Source organism: Prunus avium, chromosome 7 (genome assembly GCF_965620075.1).
Source record: "Prunus avium chromosome 7, drPruAviu1.hap1.1, whole genome shotgun sequence".
Taxonomy (NCBI): domain Eukaryota; kingdom Viridiplantae; phylum Streptophyta; class Magnoliopsida; order Rosales; family Rosaceae; genus Prunus; species Prunus avium.
Window position 1 is genome coordinate 35074550 of NC_142290.1, and position 22102 is coordinate 35096651.

Here is a 22102-nt window from a genome sequence, read left to right on the forward strand (position 1 = left end):
TTTACAGGAATGTGAGGTGAATTTGGTTGGAATTTGATATTTTGAGGTGGGCACTGCTGAGGGACTGGGAAGGAATATTATTAATCAATGTCTGCGGGGAGCATAACACACGCTAATGAATATGATACATACATCAATAATTAATGATGGTGTTTAATTAACTTAATCTCTGTTTTTTATTGTTAATTATTTTGTTATTTTTTTAACTAAGTGTGAGAAACTGTTTGAGAGAGAATGAGAGTGAATGCTTTGCTTTGCTTTGCTCAAGTCTATTTCATGTCGGGCTGTTGATTTATAAAGTAGAAAAAGCTGTCTGAGCTTTGTTTGCTTGCTTTGGCCTCTCTGGTTTCCCGGCGACAAGTTAGTTTCTTTCACTTCGATCCCGTCAACAATTATCTGTTCACAAAAACCCAACTTCACAAGAACGCTAAACCCAATAACTCAAACGAAAAGAAAATACAAGTCCTCGTTGTTGTGATCATTTTGTTTTTTCTTTTCGTTTTGGGATTTGTTTCATATAACCCAGTTTCTAGTTTTCTTATTTTCTTTGGCGGTTGGGTGGTTGGGAAGGAGAAGCTTGCAATTTGCAAAGTGGGGTTGTTTTTTTGGTGAACTTTGGAGACTTGGGTTCACTATGGAAATGGAATATGTGGAATTTCTGCTTTGCTGATTCGAACGTTTGAGCTGCAAAGTTGTGTTCTTTCTGGGTGTCTTTCTGTTTTTTGGTTGGTAATATCATTGCTGAGAATGGTTGCTGGGATTTGAGCTGAGAGGAAGCAGCTGGATTTGAAGGGCAATGATGGGTTTCTTCAATTTAGCTGAAGTTAGAACAAGTTGTGTTTTTGGAGGCAAAGTTAGTGCCTTGTTGCATTTTGGAGATTGTGGTAGGGCCTAATTACCTGGGTTCAATGTGAATTGGAGAGGCTTTTACTGACCATTCAAGTTGGTTCTTCAAGCACTTTGCTTTAGAACAAGTGGTACTGCAATTACAGGGTAATGGGCTGCAGCTAGAGCCCTCTTTGGTCATATCTTAAAGTGACAGAGCAGTAATTTGAATTTCTGTTAGACGTATCATTCAAATCTCAAGCATGAAGGCTCCTTCAAATGGGTTTTTGGCGACTTCAGGGGAAGGTGAAAATTCTACTATTCTTTTGTGCCATTACAGCTTCTCTCTTCCCCTCTTTACCCCTTAATCTATTTACTTTTTAAGATTTAGCTCAGCTTGGTGCTTTGAAAATGCTCTCTTGGATTTTGATTTCCATGGCAAGTGGAAGTACTTTCATGGTCAGGGGTTTGTTTCTGTTTGTAGTTTATTCTCTTGATTAAACGTCTTCTTGTTCTCTTAAAGTTTAAACAATTTTTCTTGCCATGTAACATTTGGATTTCAGATTGTTATTCTTTGCTTGCATATCATGCATTTTCGACCGATATAACTTCATTTTGTGAATTAATCACTTCCGGAAGGAACATGCAAACATTTCTATGGATTTGATACATATATCATTCACAGATTTTTTTTAAAATCTTTTTAAAACAATTTGAAATCACTTGTGAAATAAACTTTTTTTTTTTTTAACACAACAGATCTTGTGTTCTTGAAATCTCATACAGGTATTTGTTAATTTTAGATATTTGTATGCTGTAGTCTCACAGGAAACCAACCAATTTTAAGAAGTTGAGCACTTCACATTTATTATCCTGTCATTACTTCTGACTTGTCTTCAACGCTGATGAAGTTTTGTTTGGTCTGAAACAGGAGAACAGAAGAGAATTAATTCAGAGTTATGGCATGCTTGTGCTGGGCCATTGGTTTCTTTGCCTCCAGTTGGAAGTCTTGTGGTGTACTTCCCTCAAGGCCACAGTGAGCAAGTGCGTCTCTCTCTCTAGATGACAAAAAAGCAAATTTTATTTTCTTCTTTAGATTCTGGGTTCTGATGGAATTTCTTTGACTATTAAATCTCGCAGGTTGCAGCATCAATGCAAAAGGAGACTGATTTCATACCCAACTACCCCAACCTTCCGTCAAAACTTATATGCATGCTTCATAATGTCACATTGCATGTATGGCAGTTCCATGTATCTACTTTAACATGATGAAATTTTTGTTATGAAGATAAAGTTGTGAGTTTTTGTATAACATTGATTGTAAATGGATTGCGTATCTGATTCTTGATTTGTTTTTCTTATTCAGGCTGATACTGAAACAGATGAGGTCTACGCACAGATGACTCTCCAACCAGTAAACAAAGTAGGTCAGCCATTATTTTTGAGAATTAAGCAATACTTTACAACTCTACTTTGTACGTATAATCATATGCACTTGTATGTCTGTTCTGCAGTATGAGAAGGAAGCAATACTGGCATCTGACATGGGCCTCAAGCAAAGTAGGCAACCTTCTGAGTTTTTCTGCAAAACTCTTACAGCTAGTGACACGAGCACTCATGGTGGATTTTCCGTACCTCGTCGAGCAGCTGAGAAGATCTTCCCACCTCTAGTATGTACAACTTGGAAACTTTCTATTTTAGTTTGAAAATAATGAAGAATTCTGTGTAGTACATTCAATGTACACCTTTCCTTGTGGTAACTAAAAGAAATTATATTGGATAGGATTTTTCAATGCAACCACCTGCCCAGGAGCTTATGGCAAAAGATTTGCATGACAGTGCATGGACATTCAGACATATCTATCGAGGTAGTTCCCTCTTTAAAACATTCTCCTTCAGTTCTCAATTTTTTTTTCAATGATATATGTTCAATTGTTAGCCATATGTTGCTTGACTGTATCATTTTAGAGAAGCCCTTTCTGCTGGCCCTGTTAACTTTTCCTTGTATTTACTACCATTTCCTGCCCCTTGAATTTCTGTAGCATAGACTTGTTTCTGTTATGTGCTTTTCTTATTAGATACTGAGATGTAAATATCTTAAATTTCACCCTAACTATGTAGCACATTCATTTCAGGCCAACCAAAAAGGCACCTGCTGACTACTGGTTGGAGTGTTTTTGTTAGCACAAAAAGACTCTTCGCTGGTGATTCTGTTCTTTTTATAAGGTATGAAATTTATGGTGAATTAGATGATTATTTCAGCTAGATATAGCTCCTTTGGTTATTGAGCTACAACAATCTGGTTGTATGCAGGGATGAAAAATCTCAGCTTCTCTTGGGTATAAGGCGTGCTAATAGACAACAGCCGGCTCTCTCTTCATCAGTCATGTCCAGTGATAGCATGCATATCGGAATTCTTGCTGCTGCAGCTCATGCTGCTGCAAATAACAGTCCATTTACCATATTTTTCAACCCAAGGTAATGCTATAGGATGTTTAGATTGTCATTATTGGTATGTAATAAACGCCATCTGTAATTATTATTCGATAGGTTCTGACAATTTATTTGATCTTAATAGGGCAAGCCCTTCTGAGTTTGTGGTACCTCTAGCCAAGTACAACAAAGCGATGTATACCCAAGTTTCACTTGGCATGCGATTCAGAATGATGTTTGAGACTGAAGAGTCAGGAGTACGCCGATACATGGGCACAATCACTGGCATTAGCGATATGGATACTGTTCGATGGAAAAATTCGCAGTGGCGCAATCTTCAGGTATTGTTTAGCCATTGATATGGTATTTTAGGAATTAGTCTATGTTACATAATGTTTTGTATATTTATAGTGTACATCATTAGAGTTACTATTGAATTTTAAGTAGCATAATGGGCATTTATTTTAGCGTTGCATGTCCTTGATTCATTCTTCTAGAGCTCACTACATAATACACATCTGAGTCAAAATTCTCTAGGCATTATTGACGTGTAGTTAAGCTTATTAGCTAATGAAAATTTTTTACTTTTTATAGGTTGGATGGGATGAATCAACAGCTGGTGAACGGCCTAGCCGAGTTTCAATTTGGGAAATTGAGCCTGTTGTAACTCCTTTCTACATATGCCCTCCTCCATTTTTCAGACCTAAGTTTCCCAAACAACCAGGGATGCCAGGTAAACCATATTTGCTAGTTGGCTAGATTCTTAAAGTCTTCAAAGTCTAGTAACTTGGAAGGATGTTTAAAGTTTAGCTTGTAAAAATTCCAATGGAATCACATGATGAACATTTTGTTGTATGCCCACATGAATCCTTTCGTGTCAGAAAATCTTTTTCTCATCCCTTGGAGTGCTTTTGCAGATGATGAATCCGACATAGAGAATGCTTTCAAGAGAGCCATGCCTTGGCTTGGAGATGACTTTGGCATGAAGAGTGCTCCAAACTCAATTTTCCCTGGTTTAAGTTTGGTGCAGTGGATGAACATGCAACAAAATAATCAGTTTCCAGCTGCTCAGTCTGGATATTTCCCATCCATGGTCCCTCCAACTGGCCTGCAAAATAACCTTAGTACTGATGATCCATCCAAGTTATTGAGTTTTCAAGCTCCAGTTCTGTCTGCGCCAGGTGTCCAGTTAAATAAATCAGCTCCACAAAACCAAGTAAGTCAAGTGCAACAGCCAACTGTGACATGGCCCCAACAGCAGCAGCAGCAGCAACAGCAGCTCCAGCAATTATTGCATAGTCCTATGAACCAACAGCAGCAAAGTCATCCCCAACAGCAGCAGCAGCTGCAGCAATTATTGCACTCTCCTATGAACCAACAGCAGCAAAATCACGCCCAACAGCAGCAGCTGCAACAATTATTGCATACTCCTACGAGCCAACAGCTCCAGAATTACTCCCATCAGCAGCAGCAGCAGCAGCAGCGGGAGCAGCAACAACAGCAAGAGTCTCAACAGCTGCAGCAGCATCAGCAGCTACATCAACAGCAGCCACAACATCAACCACAACAACAACCACAACGGCAACAGCAGCAACAACAACAATTACAACCAACTGTTGTAAATAATGGTGTTGTTGCTCCTAATCAGATCCCAGGCCAAAATTCACACCAACCAGTTATGTTCTCCCAGCTTCAACAGCAGCAATTGCAAACAGGGAATACCCAATCCCAGCAAACTGTCCACTCTTCTAGTAAGAATTCATTTCAGTTCACAACAGGATCACAAGACTCACAGCTCCAGCAGCAGCAACTGGAACCACAACCAAGCCTCTTACAAAGGCAGCAGCAGTCAGCACAGTTGCAACAGTCCCCACTGCAATTGTTGCACCAGAGCATATCGCAGAAAGCACAGCAGCAACCACAAGTGCAGCAATCGTCACAACAGGGTATCTCAGAGCAACAACTCCAGTTACAGTTGCTACAGAAATTACAGCAACAGCAGCAGCAGCAACAGTTACTCTCCCCATCAAGCCCACTTTTGCAACCCCAACTGTTACAGCAGCAGCTAGCCCATCAACAAAACCAGCAGTTACAACAGTTGCCTCTGTCTCAGCATCATCAACAACAGCTAAGCGGAAACAGCTTCTCAGCAGACAAACTTCTCAACAACAACTTCTCAGCTCCATCACTGATGCAGTCACAACATATATCTTCAGTCCAACCCCAGAGCCAGCACAAGCCACTTACAGCAATCAGAAGCCATTCTGGTCTTACAGAAGGAGACGGTCCATCATGTTCAACCTCCCCTTCTACTAATAACTGCCAGATGTCCCCATCAAACTTCTTGAACAGGAATCAGCAAGGAACAGCCATGTTGTTGGGGGATTCAGTGGCAGAACCTGCTAGTAATTTGGTTCAGGAGCTTCAAAGCAAGTCTGATATTCGAATTAAACATGAGTTTCCCAGCTCAAAGGGACCAGACCAGATAAAATATAAAGGTACAATTACTGATCAGTTGGAAGCTTCATCATCTGGAACATCGTATTGTCTGGATGCTAGCACAATCCAGCAGAACTACGCACTCCCCACATTTTGTTTGGATAGTGATGTTCAATCACATCCTCGGAACAGTCTTCCTTTCTCAACTAATATTGAGGGATTGGCACCTGACACTCTGTTGTCAAGGGGATATGACTCTCAAAAAGACCTCCAGAACTTACTGTCTAATTATGGTGGAACACCAAGAGATATTGAGACAGAGTTATCTACTGCTGCAATCAGCTCTCAGTCATTTGGGGCAGCAAACTTACCTTTCAAGCCTGGGTGCTCAAGTGATGTTGCCATAAATGAACCTGGAGTTTTAAGCAATGGATTGTGGGCAAACCAGGCTCAACGCATGAGAACATATACAAAGGTTGGTCACTCGTACTGATTTATCTTTGCTTTACTGCTTTTGAAGTGAGGTACATATTTTGTCATGGAATTTGTGAACCCACTTGTCTGCAACTAGTTTTGTTTTCGCCATAATAACTCTGTGGTTAAAGGTCAAGATGTTGTAATGTTCTATTATCTTCATGAAAATACCTTTGCCTAATACCAATTCAAACATTTTAAAGGTTCAAAAGCGTGGATCTGTGGGAAGATGCATTGATGTCACCCGTTATAAAGGTTACGATGAGCTCAGGCACGATCTAGCCCGCATGTTTGGGATTGAAGGGCAACTAGAAGATCCACATAGGACTGACTGGAAACTAGTTTATGTGGATCATGAAAATGACATACTTCTTGTCGGTGATGATCCATGGGAGTAAGTCAAAGAACCTTGTAAAACTAAATTAGTCTTCTATTTTTCCCTTCTAATTGGTTTTTCCTCATGCTTTCATTCTTAAATTGCTTTCAGGGAGTTTGTAGGCTGTGTCCAGAGTATAAAGATACTGTCATCCGTTGAAGTACAGCAGATGAGCTTGGATGGAGACCTGGGCAATGTTCCCGTCCCCAATCAAGCCTGTAGTGGAAGTGACAGTGGAAATGCATGGAGAGCGCCGTATGATGACAACTCTGCAGCTTCATTTAATCGGTAAAGTTCCAACAATCAAATGATCAAGTCTTTGATAGATGAATTCCCATCTGGTTGGGAACTCTAAGCTGTAATTGATGTGAACAAAATCCTTCTTGTGAGATCACAGCAATCAAAAATGAAGTCTCAGTTCATGGAGGGATGTAATTGTTCCTCAACGGAGACGGGTTCCACCAGTTTGGCGAATTGAGCTCAATCACATATTTTTGGTGCAATGCGGCGGGGTTGAATTATGTACAATATGACCTTTTCGTCTTTTGAGACCAATTTGACATTCTATTTCTGACTTGTTTGTAAAGGCTTCGGTAGAGAACAATCAAGGGACGGAATATGCGACTATAGTTATGACTTATGGCGCCAAGTTTTGTGCCATTTCTAACCATTGCAGCTATTGATTACTAGCGTATAAATGGCACTTGATTCACATAATGATTCATTGGATTGTATGAGCACCAATATCCCTGTGATTTTCCAGCACCAATATCCCTGTGCACTTGATTCACATAATGATTCATTGGATTGTATGAGCACCAATATCCCTGTGATTTTCCAGCACCAATCCACACAAGGATTCATTTCTCATAAATTGCTTCTTCATCTGAGGATACTTGAAAATAGACTAGGTAACGAAATTGTTTCAACTGCAATCATTATATTCCAAGTGTTATTACATTGAAAAGTACAGAACATTTGAAGCCCCTGAAGCTATGTAATCAGAAATGTCTTGAAGAAACTCTGCCGGATATTTCAAAAATACAGATTGAACTCATCTAATTGGACAACTAAGAAAGTATAGCAATGACATCCGAAGCTCTTAAAGCTATGTACTCGGAACCATCTTTGCCCTTGAAGTCATTTCCTGCATACTTGGAGTACAAAACTGTGCTCCCCTCAGAAATGGATAATGGTTTCCTGTTTCCTTCCTCATCAAGAGTACCGGGTCCAACGGCAATCACCTGTTACATCGTACGCAGAACATAAGCTACACTATCTCACAAATCCAAAACTTTATCCACAATAGCTGCAATACCTTGGGCTAAGATGGAAAAATTCATAACTTACTACCCCTTACCGTGCCAATCGAAGGTTTCTCCTTGCTTGCCTCTGTCAGCAACAAGCCTCCAGGAGTCTTTTCCTCAACCTCAGCAACCTGCATTGGTTGAACATAGGGACAAGATCATGAACTTTGGTTCAAACATGTGGAAGAAAAGGTGATAAATTGACAATTGGTGCCTACCATTTTCACTATAGAGAGAGGAAGATAATCAATTGTGAATAAAAGCCAAACCAGGTATTAACTGTATGTCTTCCTGAATATTAATCAAATTTATGCTTTACTTCAACAACTGACTATTGAAACAATTATACACAAGAGTTAAAATATTTGAATGGGCAACAAACCTTGATTAAGACTCTATCATTCAGAGGCTTGAGATCCTTCACATCTTCGGTTTCAAGAATACCAACTATGTCATCATCCTTTAGTATAAGATGCTTAGAACCATTGAACTCTACCTCTGTCCCAGCATACTTGGAGTAGACAACTTCGGCACCAGTCTATAAAATGGAAAGCATTCAGTAAACAGGAAACTAGGGCTATAATGAAATGGAAAACATTCAGTAAACTCAGACAATGGTTCATTATAGCTAACGAGTATAACGACATGTACAATCATCAAGCACCTGAACACTGATGCCCACTTTGGTCTTCCCAATTGTTTTACCCTCTCCAACAGCAACCACCTCACCTCCTTGAGGCTTTGTCTGAGCACTGGTTGGGAGTAAGATTCCACCACCAGTTTTCTCTTCCACGTTTTTGATCTTCACAAGCACTCTGTCACCTAAAGGCTTAATCGAAGTGTACTGCAGAATTGGATCAGAACCAAAGAACATCAGATAAACCACATATAAAACTGACACAACAAATTCAATAACGGAGCTAATTTTATAACAAATCCAGAAAAACAAACACGAAAAATCGTTCTTTTAGAGAGATGGGCAAACAGAACTCGAAACTTAAACAGGTAAACCTACCACAAATAGTAAAAACCCTGAATATAACAAATTGCCGAGCTAACAATAACCCAACGATCATCAATAGTTTCAAACATGTATAAGTAGAGAATACAAAGCCCTTCTCACTACAAATGGCATAAATTCTCTCTCTGGAAATGATGAAATGGGTAGAGAATAAAAATTCAAATCATGTACGGATACTCGTTTTTCAAATCATTATCATCACAAAATTAGACATACAATTAGCAAAATTTCCCAAAGCAACAAAATTTTACCCATAAAAAAGAAACAAAGAAATGAAGCATAGTCAGATTGGGAACAACAAGCAATACAAAAACGAAGAAGAAGCAAACATAACAACCTTGGGAGCGACCGTAGTGGCCGCCTTGACGGCGAGACCACGGAAGGACCTGTGGCTTACAAGTGAGACTCCTACTGGAGACCCAAACTTGAGGTTTGAAGGTCTGAGGCCTTCAAATGACGCCAAGTTCCTCGCCGAGATTGAAGACGCTGTCAGCTGAGATGTGGCCATTTCTGCGTATCACCCACATGAAACAATTCAGCATAGAAATGAAGGAAAAAGTATATCAATTGAAAAAATTAAAATTGCCCAAATGAATAAAACGCAGCTATACAAGTTTGAAACGACGAAGGGAAAGCTAATAACCTCTTGAATTTGAAGCAGAAGGGAGAGAGAGAGAGAATAGGAAGAAGATGAGGAGGAAACCTCAGTGGCTTAGTTAGAGTGAAGAAGATAAAACCCTAAACTTTGCACTTGCAGGCTTGGGTTTTATCAGATGATAAAACGACTCTTCTAGAACTCCTTTTTTTTTTTTTTTTTTTTTTGCATTCACCGCAACCTCTTAAATTTGGGTGGGTCATGGGTACCCGCCCGACCACACAACCTAGAGGATTCTGGCAAAATGGGCCTGATCGAGTGGGTCAACAATTCCAAATGGGTCCAGCTTCTGCTTCTGCTTCTGCTTTGGGCCATCTGCTACTATCTATACAAAAAAACCAGCTAAATCAGAACTTAAAATATAAACGATTCTGACCATCGGAATATAGAAAAGAACATAAACATCCTTAATATAGAAAAGTTCTCTGGACATAGGAAGTTAACTTACGGAACCATCGAAGAAGCAACAGGGCAAAATCTGATTGCATGTGGGACGTATGGATGACGCAATCTTGGGTAGGTTGTCATACCGCATTGCGTGAGCATGTTGACGTGGGAAACTTTGTTCATTCATCCTCCGCGATGAACTTATTTATTCATTAGCTTACTAGTGTCTACGCGTTGTTGAACATGATCCATTTTGGGCAGATGTCAATTTTTTATTTTTTATTTTATTTTGAATCTTTTGATTATATAAATAGGCTTGCTTATGTTTGAGATGACGCTTCTATATTTGTACTTACTTAATTTAATTTAAGGATGACTTGACCAAGTTGACTTGTTTAATTTAAGTAGTTTTGCTAGGGATTTACCATTACCAATTTCATGTCAATGTTTGTTTTTTGGGGTCAAAGATTTCATGTCATATATGATTGGAGATTCATTCACAATGAAAATGAGCTAATTTTATGGTATGTTTATTAATCCCTAATCAGATGAGGAGAGTTATCCAAATTTTTATTGGAGTTGTTTACTAAATTATATGGAATTGGGGTAGGAGTGGTACTGATTTCTTATAAGTTGTTTACTAAATTCCCATGAATTGGAATTGAATTATAAGCCAAATTGATTACTAAAATTCCATTGTTATTGGGTTAAAGTATATGACAAATTAGGAATTTTAAAATCTCAATGGATACCTAATAGGTTGGTTCTCAAGGAATTAGAGCATTTCTACTGGGAGGCCCCCCAGGCCCCCAAATGTGTTTTCAGTGGCCAAGTCTTGCCATGGCAAGAGCTTGGCTCCACCAACCTAGGCAAGCCCAAGTGCAAGACTTGTCTGGTCAAGCTAACCTAATGTTGACATCATTATGACATCATCATCCAAATTACATAACAAAAAAAAAACCAACAATTTTATAAATTTTGGAATTTAAAAAAATAAATAAATAAATACCTAGTCATATTCTTCACTTCCCACACAAAAATTCTATACAAATTCATCTCCTCATATCTCATGTGAATAGTGGTTGCCCTTGGGTGACAATGAGTGGAAAACCAACAAAAAAATTGCTATGGGATATCCTATTCATGTGAATAGTAACAACCATGGCCTCCCCTTGCCTTTTGCCATGGCAAATAGGTGGAAATGCCCTTAAAATAGCACCTCTCACCCAAGAGTTCCAATTCCTCCAAAATCATGAGTTGAATTTATGATTTTGTGTGGGTCTCACCTGCATTTTTATTCCTCCACATGAAGTAAACACATGAGTATCCGTAATATGAATTCAACTCCTTATTTTAATTCCGATTACGGATTAGCAAAGTCATTCATTCCTATGGAATGAATATCCCTTATAGATTGTTTGGTTTATAAGGAGCTCCTAAAATAGTTTTCTAATATTGTTAGCTAAATTTTAAGTGAAAAATAAGAAGCATAATTGTAAATGCTCTTAATCACATGCTTTAAATTCTAGGCCCTTGAGAGATTAATTTTCATGTGGGCGGCTAAGCTTAACTATTGAGATGGTGTTATAATCAAATCAAAAGGCACGCTTGTCAAAGTTGACTGTGTTCTCTTCTTTGATTCATAATTTGGCCAGATTTTAAGCACTAGACTTCAGCCATTTCCAAATGCAGAAAGAAAGAACGTTCATCATTTGATCCTCCATTTCCAAACGCATATTCAATAATCGAAATTGTTTATTAGTTTTAGCCATTTGATTATCCATATATTTATTTTAGTTTAATTTAACGATTTGCATCGTTCTACAAGTTTTAAACGACGAAAAAACTTCCGATATGAATCATTGTTGTAACATAAACTAAAGTACATATGATTTTGATTGTTTAAAATGTAGGGGATTGAATAGTCCATAAGACCATTCCGACAACATGAACATGTCGACGTATAACATATGAAGCATCGAAGAAGGAAGAGGACAGGCATGGCATTGGCATGGGTGTGGATCTGGATGACGCAATATTAGTTAGGTCATTTGGCATTATGTAAGGCAACTTACTAGAGCATCTACGCGTTGTTGAATATATATTTCTTGTTTTTTCTTTCGTTGATCATTTAAGAAAAATATTTGGTGCTTATGTTTGAGATGACGCATCTATATCTATCTGTATCTGTACTTTGCGAGTTTGATGGAGATGGGTTGACCCAGTTGACAAGGTTTACTAGCTGGTGGGGGAGGTCACGGTTTTGGACTTTTTTACTTTGAATTTCAATTAATTAATTAATAATATCTTACTTTTGCTTTTTTCACATTAATTTAGAATATACTTTTAGAATCTCCTCATTCTTATTAGGAGAGAGAATATGAGGAATAATACTTTTTGCTATTCCCAATTAATAACGCAATAACACGTATGATAAGTTTTTCACGTATCATTATATTATTGATAAGATATAGCAAAATAGTGTTCTCCCTATTACGTGTAACTTTTTTTCTTCTTCATCCTTTTAGAGCCTATGGAAGTTTAAACTAACAAATTTATCATTTGTGAGGTGAATATATGATTGGTGATTCATTCGCAATGAAATGAGGTACTTATTAGTGAATGTTTGGTACGGAGGAATATAATCACATCATTGATCATTCCCATGGAATGAATATCCCTTTGATTGTCCTTTCAAAAAAAAAGTATTCATTGGTTGACTCACACATAAATTTGAGAATGAGCATCCATACAATGAAATGAGAGTTATCAAATTAAAGTTTAGGATTATTCATATTTCATTTATGCAATTGACTTGGTTCTATTCTATGAATTAAAGCTCTTATTTTTAGACATTTGACATTCGACTCATAATTTACATCTAAATCTAAAATATGGACTCGGAGCTTGAAATCTCAAACATTGAATCTATAAACAAAAATTCAAGCACTAGACCAGCAACATAGATCCTTGAACCTCAAATGTAAGTTTAATATTTAGGATTTTGAACCTTAAGTTCCATACCTGAAATTAGAGTAGAATTTGAGACTCAATAATCAAGTTTCGTATTTGAGAACTAAGAAAAAAAACCCATGGAACCAATTGTGACTTTGAACTAAAAACTTGTCATCCAAGATGAATCTTGAACTCTAGATGTAACATAAATAATTTAAATATATATATCCCCTTGGGTTTTATTCTAAACACGTTATTATAACTTATAAGTATAAGATTCAACTTGGGGCGTTACTCTTCCCTTGTTTATAAATTTATTTATTTTTCTAACAAAGGGAGCATGAGGAATGAATAACACACGTGCTCGAATCCCATAGTACTCTTCCCCCGCGTAATCTCTCCTAACACCACTCTCTGGAGTAGCCACGTGTCCACTTTGACGATTGCAGCAACCCTGCATACGCGCCTCTGCACTGCAGTGTTGACCTTCCACAGTCATCAGTCAAAAAAACCCCTTGGCTTCTCAGGGGCCAAGCCCCACCTCCAAAACCCACATATATATATATCGCAGAGCCGCAAATTCCTTTCTCAGATGCTTACAAGTTGTTATAACAAAACTCACAACAAAACATCACTCAACACAACTCAAAGTCAAATCCATTTTCTACTCCTACGAAACGGCGTCGTCTTCTTCGTCGTCCATGGTGAAGCAGCAGCAGACCATCGGGAAGCCCTCGGAACGAAACGACTTCAAGTACAAGGGAGTACGGAAGCGCAAGTGGGGCAAATGGGTATCCGAAATCCGCCTACCCAACAGCCGCGAGCGAATTTGGCTCGGCTCCTACGACTCGGCCGAGAAGGCGGCTCGAGCTTTCGACGCCGCGCTTTTCTGCCTGCGCGGCCGCACCGCCAAGTTTAATTTCCCTGACAACCCGCCCAATATTTCTGGCGGTCGGACGCTCAGCCCGGCGGAGATCCAGGCCGAGGCGGCTAGGTTTGCGAATTCGGAGCCTCCGACAACCCAGCAGCACTCGGATCAATCGATGTCGGAGTTGCAGACGGAGTCTCAGTCTCAGTCTCCATCCCCGTCGGTGTCGGAGGGGAGTGGAACGGTCCTGATGGACAGTGATTTTCAAGTGACTCAAAACGATTCGTTTTCGGATCTTTTTAGGACATTCGGGTCGGGTAATTACGCAACGGAATACGGGTTGTTTCCGGGTTTTGATGAGCTGAACGGACAGTTTTTCAGTCCAGCAACGACAGAGCCAACGGCAGCCGTTGATTACTACGCGGAAGAGAACTTGGACGGCGTTATACCGGCTCAGGAATCTTTCCTCTGGAATTTCTAAAATTGGAATTTCCAAAGACGTACACGTACAGAGTCTAATTGAGATATAAAAAAATTAAAAAAATTAAAAATTGAATTTTTAATTTTTAATTTTTTTCATACGGGTTGGAGCTCCGGAAAGTTTTAGTTTCTCGAAGCTTGATTACGTAACCCTATTATGGATGAACCAATTTTTGTGGATGCCATCCTAGATCCTAGATTGCATTTTGTTCATGCAATTGGTACAAACAACACAATTGGACTCGTATAGATTTTTGAAACTAAATGTATTTATTCTGTGCTTAATTTAGTGGAAATTTTATTCATTTATTTTAGGTTTTTTTTATTTCCTTGAAGAACGAAGAACAACCATAGAAAATATAGAACGATCAACTCTCCATTATCTGGATATAATAATAATAATAATAATAATAATATTGGAATAGATTAATGCACTCACGTGTTAAACAAGCATGTTTCTACATATCTCAATCCAAATCCAGAGGGTCCACACAGCAAGTGAATGGAAGGGGGCCACCTATCAATTACCACGTGCGTGCTTATTATCCTAACCCTACTGGTCCTTTTGCTAAACCTAGCTAGTGTAGCAACCAGAGATAATACTCAAGTTGCTGTAAAGGGTACAACCCATGCTACTGTAACTGTTACACCCCAATAACTTTAGCTAGCACCCAAGTTGTTATGCAAGCAATTTTAAAAGGATATGTTACTAAATCTGGCTTTAATGCCTCCATCACTTGCTAAGGAGGGTCTACAATAAAAGTTTTTTGTGGGGGGACTCTGTACAAAGAGGAAATTGGAGCTTCAATTGTGAAGGTATCCAACTATGCAATTATGAAGAAAACAAGCATCCAAGCCCTTGCACGGTACGAATTTGGCACGAACTTCGTACGAACTCTAAGTGTCCAATTTTTTTGACCAATTGATTTCGAATTGGTCTCAAAATTTGTGCACTATCATAATATGGTGGGAGGACTCACGTGAATCCTTAATTCTTTCAAATTAATACAAATTTCTTTAAATAAGAAGAGTGGGGCGAGAGATTTCATTTTATGACAAAAAATTCATTCGTCTTAGTTATTTCACAAGAAGTAAAAGATGAAAACAAAGGATTTGTTGATTTCCAAATAGTTAGTTTCAGCAATAGGATAGGATATGAAGACTTACTTCACATTTAGGATACGAAGACTAACTTCTTACTAGGATAAGAAAATTATAATACGTGTGAAATTGTTTATGATAACTTAATTTCCTGCAATTTTATCACGGAACCAACTTCTATTATATGATGTGTTTGAATTCAAATGTATAACCATCAAGCACAACTGGATAGAAGTAATGAACATTAAGGAAACTAAGAATATAATTAAGAAAACTAAGAAATTTATTGATAGAGATAAAAAAGTTATAGTGCCTTTGACACTAACTAGAAAATGATAGCAACCAACCTAACCTACCCCTAATTAAAGCTTTGGTTACTACCAAATTGACCTCATAATAATACAATAATTAAGATAAAACCTAACTTTTCTAATCTAAAAAGAGAAACCCTACAACCCTAGCAAACAGCTTCCACAGCCAGCCTCTTCACAGAAGCACCACAATTTGCTGATCCAAGTTTGCTCTCTGAAACATCGATCGAGCACTTCTCCTTGCCCACACATTCCTATAAAATCACGTTTGAAAAAGGGAGGTTACATATTTATTTCCATAATTAAGAAGGAAATGCAACTTGAATTTTACAAAAAAAGATTGGGGAAGAAAAATAATACTTACATTTTGAATGATAGACAATACATTCTTGGCATCACAGCTTCCTTTCTCAAATGATCCACATCTGCCTTGTGGTTTGCCAAAGCTAGCAAACTTGATTGATGAAATCGGACGACCTTGGCATTCCAATTCCAATGTGTGCTTCTCATAGGCATTTGCACACACAGTTCCAGTTGTGACGGTTTGGAAATTCACAAGAGATGGGTTGCCACCAAATTCCTCAAACAAAACCAGAGTGTTCTGGCCGTCTTGCATAAACGATCGTGGAACGTGATACCTTAAACACAATAAACATATAATTAAAATCGTGATTTAAGATAAACGAGGAAAAACATTTGATGAGCAGCCAAAGAAAAATGTTGGTAATTACCATCTCTGAGTAGGTTTGCCACAATTGAAGACACACTTGTTGTTGTCGTATGAGCCACGGTAGTCACAAGCTTCAAGGCTACAACCATCTTCCTCAGCCAAATAGCTGGGCCAATATCGCCCAAGGCTATTGCCATTGACCCAAGCATGGCCCTTGCCTAACCCTTGCAGGTCCACAACAACTGGGTCAGTTCCCAGAGGAGCTTTGAAAGTTGTCTGAAACAAAGCAAACATAACCAAATATTATTATATTGCTTAAAGAGTTACTGAGTAATTAAAACAAGCTTAATGTTTATAACATTTGGGTTTACTTACCTTGTACCATGTCATCATCCTGTTAATTGGTAGGTTTTCGGCTGACCATTTAGCAGCGTAACGAGAATCGGTGCTAAAGAGCTGGTTCTTCAAGCCATGTAGCCCAACCTCGTATGACCATTTGTGTGCTGATAAATCCTTGATCACCATTTCATCACCATTTTGTCCCACCAAAACAACAGGACCAGGAACTCCAGTATTTATCACATCAAATCCACCTCCATAGTTCTTGTCATAATCCACAATTTTAAAATTAATTAAAACTGATATAACTAATCACAACCACCTAATTGATCTTAAAACAACAATGCAGTTAATTAATACCAACCGGAAATCCAACGGTGGCACTCAGCAAGGAAATCACGTTCTTTCCGGGGTTTAACTTGACATTTTTCTCAAAAACATAATTGTAGTCATTGTATTTAGCCCATTCAGAACCTATATTAACCGAGGTTAGAAAAAGAAAAAGAAAATTAACAGGTTAGCAAACAAAGCTATAAGTAAATAGGTAAGATACATTAACAAATCAGATTCCAATATCTTACCAAGATATTCTCCATTAGCATATACATGAAGGATAAAACCAGTGGCATTGACCTTTAGAGTCATGTTCCCACTCCAGATTGGATCGTCTTTGTTGAGATGAACACTGCTCAAAATCCAAGTTAAATGAATTATAAGTAAAAAAAACTAACTATATATGTACACATGGAATGAAAAAAAAAGATACAAAAATAATTAAAACATTTAATAGTACCTTGTCATGTACCAAAGATAATCACTAGCATCAGCTGCGACATCCTTCTGATCCATGAGTTTATTTGCAGAAACTTCTCCCTTTCCTTGAAGTCTTGTGTCATCAATGTTTTCAGGCCTCCACAGCCAGCCAAGAGATTCAGGTTCATCCTCAGCCTTGTTCGCCATTTTCACCTTAACTGATGTTTGGGTGTTCACCTAAAAAAAGGGTAAAAAACAAATTAATAAAATAATTAATATATATGAAGCAATTTTGAGAAATAATTAGTGCATACCTTTGCAGTGTTATATCCTTCAGTTTTGCAATCAGGAAGAATGCTAACAGACCAAGCAGGAATGGTGTATTTGTTTCCTTGGAAAGTGATTGTATGATCAGTGGTGGAATTTGCATTGCCAAAAAAGCAGCTTGCTGTATCATTTGTTGCATACATAGTAGCCTAAAATACATAAATATTTATACAAAAAATGAGTAACTGTGCCAATTGTAAAGTCTATAAAACATCAATTAGTAAATCAATCCAAAATCATAAACTTACTGAAACAGAGTTTCCAAAATCGATGGTGGTAATATTGCCATGAGTGAGAGTATACTCCATGGATTTCAGAATCTCATGAAGTTGCTTCAAATGCCCCCATTTAGGTTGGTTCAAGTTACCTGTAAAAGGACCAAAAAATATGTAAGAAATCATAAAGCCAGGACTATAAGAACTGTGTAGAACTTGAATTCTACGATTTGCTTACCATATTCATCAAGAGGAGCATCATAATCATAAGTTGTGGTAATATATGCAGCTGCTGTTCGACCAAAGTTTGTTCCACCATGATACTAAGGAAAGACAAACACAGAGATACATAACAGTTAGAAGAAAAGAAAAGTGTTTTACATGAAACAATATATATCCTATGAATAATCCTAAAATAATCAATGTACCAACCATGTAATAATTTTGGAAAGTTCCTCCAGTCTGGAAAAATCTTGCAACAGAGAAGGCAAGATCCTCAGCAGTCCTAAGTGGGTCTTTACCACCCCAGCTCTTGAACCTGATTTATGCATTATATAAATTTAGGAAAACTTTAACAAAAGAAAAATCAATAATTTAAAAAAAAGAAAAAAAATCATGTAAGATTCAAGAACTTACCAGCCAGTCCAATTTTCAGTCCACATTTTAGGGCTGTTGTCATTATTTGGTTTGAAATTATCACAGTACCAGCCATTGCATGTGTTTATCTGATAATAAAGAATTGAATATAAAAAAATTAATCATACACACCCCAATTAATATAAATAATTTAGAATAAAAAAAGAGAGCGAGCAAATTTTACCATTGGTTGGGGAGCATCACTTTGCTGGCACATAATCCATGGAACTCCAATGTCAAGAGATTGGGCAAAATTTGAGCACCAGTTCATATATGCTTTGCCAGCATCTCCATAGTATGATTGCACATTGCCATATTCATTCTCAATCTAAAAAAATAATAACAAATTTAAGTTATCACAATAAATATATATTTCTGTATAATATATGAATAAATCCAAAACAATTGTATGTATATGCATATATACCTGAGCAATAATAATTGGGCCACCTTGGGATGCAAAAAGTTTCTCCTTTTTCATCATATCAACAATCAAGGTGGTAAAATTCTTCATCTCACTCTGAAAAAAAGAACAAAGAAGGTTAAAGGTTTTGACTTGTTTTATTAGCATAATATTAGAATTTTGGTGACATAAAATGGAAGTCAATGAAATTACCATGTAAACATCATTAGCAGTTCGAATCTCACATCCGGGCAGATTATGCAGCCAAACAGGAAGTCCTCTGTTGATGAGATGCAAACAATCAGATTGTGTTTGAGACAAAAATTAGTGTAAAAGAATATGAAACAAATTTTTTATGACAGAACATGTACCCATAGTTCCATTCAGCACAAACGTATGGACCGATACGAAGAACAGCATAAAGTCCTTCGTCTTGAACGGTTTTGAGAAACCTGACAAGGTCAAGATTACCAGTAAAATCATACTGGCGACGAACAGGTTCATGCACATTCCAAAAGACATAAGTCTCAATAGCATCTAGTCCACCTTCCTTTGACTTCTTAATCAAGTCTGGCCACATCTGCATGTGCACAACATATCAATGAGTTAATTTGATTACAGAAAAACACATTAGAAACACTGAATCGGATTTTACTAAGAAGAAAATTTACCCCTGGTGTGCTTCGAGGATAGTGAATTGAACCGGATAGCAAAAGTCTTCGTTTACCATCAATGGTGATGGCTCTTCCATCGTGTGAAACTTCGGTGGCATCAGCGTACAAGCTAAGCATAGCTATCGATAAACAAAAACAAAATGCAAACTTGGAGATCGCCATTGTTGAACTAACAAAGAAAAACACAATATGAGAATGATCAGAGAAGTGTCCTCTATTTATATGCATTAGTGATTCCTACAAGTATCCTAATCAAACTTTTATTCTGATCAGAAGGATTGAATTGAATTAATGACTGGTTTAACAAATTTGGATAATCATAAAGTTTGTGTTACTTAAAATTTTATCCAAAATGAATAACTTTTCTGAAGTTCAAACCGAGCAGAGCAGATATCATCAATCCGATATAGTTATAGTTATCCAAATTCTATACCAAGTGTGATTGTTTATCAAAACCGGATAAGTTATCCAAAATCTATACTAGGAATGATTATCAAAACCAGATAAGTTATCCAAAATGTATACCAAGTGTGATTATATATCAAAACTCAGAGTTATGTGTTTATTTCGTTGTATTACTCATCTTCATCACAATCAGAAAGATACATGAATGAACATAAATTCTTTTAAGGAAACTGCAACTAAATGGTGTCCATCAAACAGTCCATGTTGGTTCCAACCATCGAGAACTACCAACAAAGTTAAAATCTTGTATATGAAAAAGCTATATGAAGCCTTTATAGAACTAGAACACTAGTACGAGGTACAAGGCCAGAATACATGTGAACGTTAAATTAAATAATAAAAGGAACCCTTTGTGATGTGAACACCAATATACAAAGGTCTACATTATAAAATTCTTAATCACTTTATTTTATATTAAGCAATATGGTTTTTAATTTTATCGCAAAACGTCCATGGATCGTCCTTCACGTTAACCTGTACATCAATTTGGTCTCGAATTTGTTAGTTTTTGGAACATGTAATTATAATATTAGACTGTTTCTAGCATAAATTGGAAATCATTATTTAGGAAAAACATAGACTATCAGCACGGTCTTACAAGTATTGGGGCCTATCAGCCCGGCCCAATACTCTCACAGACCCATTCATCAAAATGGGTCTTGATTCAAGTTACTTGCCCCGGCTTTGATGTGATCCATACACTTGAGGTCAATTAAGAGAGGTGATGATGTTGATCAATTTTGTCTATACAAGAAAAGAGTAGCTACAAAGTCCATACAAAGACAACGTTTAGATCGCTTTCAAACATTAAGGTGAAAGTAAAACTAAAATATAAATTGGTGGCGGTCAACATCTTGCATCTCACACCAAAAAATTAAAAACAAACAATTGAAGTTGCAGACCTTAGTTGGGGGAGTGTTTATGTCCCTTTACACGGAAGTTCGATTCTCAAATTAGAATAATTTAGGGCCTATTGGGATTGTTTCTATAGGAAGCATTTTTTATCATAAGCACTTTTATTAGAAGAATGTTGAAATTTTTGTTAAAAATTCAAGTGCTTTCTAAAGAAGCATGGCATGGGTACTTCTTCAAAAAAACACTTTTACGACTCATAAACACTTTTCACTTGCTTTGCCAAATGCAATTAGAAGCGCTTTTAGTTGTAAAAAAATTGTTTTAAGTCATTCCAAAAATTCTTCCGAACATGTCCTTGGACTATTACGTGTTTTAATCTTTTATTTATATTTTTTGTCCTTGAACATGTCCTTGTAGAGCCATCAAGGTTACAGTGACCAGCTATGAAGAACTTCGTGATTTGTCAGAGAGGAAGCTGAGAGAGACTGAGAGAGACTGAGAGAGAGAGAGAGAGAGAGAGAGAGAGAGAGTTGTTGTGGTTTAGGTGGGGTTGGAATGGTGGTGAGGATGGCTATGGGTTTGGGGTTGGAGTGGTGGTGGTGAGGGTGGCTGGGTTTGGGAGGTGGTTGAGGTGTGTGTGTGAAATTGGGGAAGGTGAAATTTAAAAAAAATATATATTCCATTTTCATATTGAATTTAAAATTTTATAATCAATTACAGTTTTTTTAATTAATTTTAAATATTTTAAATATTATATTTTTAAGAGAATGGACTACATTGTCTAACAGATACAAACACTATAACCAAATTGGCCAAATTGATAACACAGGGACTAAATTGGCCTATAAGATAAAACACAAGTACCATTTGAACATTTGAGCCTTTATTTTTGGATTTGGATTGTAATTAATAATTGAATGTTATCAACATCTTTGACGCCCTCTCCTGTAAAAAAATGATTCTTTTTGAGGAGGTCATTGTCAATTTTGCGACTGGCGACTGCGGTTTTACTCCGGCCACAGGCAATACTATACAACTTCAGCTCCACGTGGCTCCACCTGAGCCGTCTAATCACAGACCGCCACTCATGTTTCTGGTCCCATCTGGTTTATTGATGTTTTTGGAGCTTTCTC

At 37.4% G+C, this 22102-nt stretch overlaps 4 protein-coding genes across 5 annotated transcripts; 2 read left to right on the top strand and 2 right to left on the bottom strand.

Moving 5' to 3' along the window:
* The first annotated feature begins 256 nt into the window (after positions 1–256).
* On the top strand, positions 257–7267 carry LOC110749255 (auxin response factor 19). Of its 2 annotated transcripts, XM_021949325.2 has the most exons (14): positions 257–1131; positions 1757–1869; positions 1966–2061; positions 2192–2248; positions 2340–2495; positions 2609–2693; positions 2961–3051; positions 3139–3303; positions 3404–3599; positions 3853–3991; positions 4176–6172; positions 6375–6565; positions 6659–6835; positions 6945–7267. In XM_021949325.2, the coding sequence occupies exons 1-14, from the start codon at positions 1089–1091 to the stop codon at positions 6955–6957; spliced, it is 3519 nt and encodes a 1172-aa protein (XP_021805017.1). In that variant the 5' UTR covers positions 257–1088; the 3' UTR covers positions 6958–7267. The 2 variants fall into 2 exon arrangements, with proteins under 2 accessions (XP_021805017.1, XP_021805018.1); XM_021949326.2 differs by having other exon boundaries at positions 6659–7267.
* A 192-nt stretch (positions 7268–7459) lies between these two features.
* CPN20 (chaperonin 20) lies at positions 7460–9676 on the bottom strand. The gene is made up of 6 exons (XM_021949327.2): positions 9519–9676; positions 9213–9385; positions 8519–8698; positions 8237–8392; positions 7908–7985; positions 7460–7791 (listed from the first exon to the last, which is right to left on the bottom strand). Exons 2-6 carry the CDS (start codon positions 9381–9383, stop codon positions 7618–7620), a joined length of 759 nt encoding a protein of 252 aa, XP_021805019.1. The 5' UTR covers positions 9384–9385; positions 9519–9676; the 3' UTR covers positions 7460–7617.
* Positions 9677–13450: 3774 nt separating this feature from the next.
* LOC110749249 (Integrase-type DNA-binding superfamily protein) lies at positions 13451–14529 on the top strand. The gene has a single exon (XM_021949318.2). It carries the CDS (start codon positions 13574–13576, stop codon positions 14219–14221), a length of 648 nt encoding a protein of 215 aa, XP_021805010.1. The 5' UTR covers positions 13451–13573; the 3' UTR covers positions 14222–14529.
* Positions 14530–15668: 1139 nt separating this feature from the next.
* Positions 15669–19811, bottom strand: BGAL7 (beta-galactosidase 7). The gene is made up of 17 exons (XM_021949147.2): positions 19647–19811; positions 19347–19555; positions 19189–19255; positions 19000–19092; positions 18757–18900; positions 18573–18661; positions 18369–18474; positions 18175–18259; positions 17970–18088; positions 17709–17870; positions 17435–17631; positions 17223–17326; positions 17006–17115; positions 16678–16905; positions 16364–16578; positions 15997–16270; positions 15669–15886 (listed from the first exon to the last, which is right to left on the bottom strand). Exons 1-17 carry the CDS (start codon positions 19809–19811, stop codon positions 15779–15781), a joined length of 2475 nt encoding a protein of 824 aa, XP_021804839.2. The 3' UTR covers positions 15669–15778.
* Positions 19812–22102: the final 2291 nt, after the last annotated feature.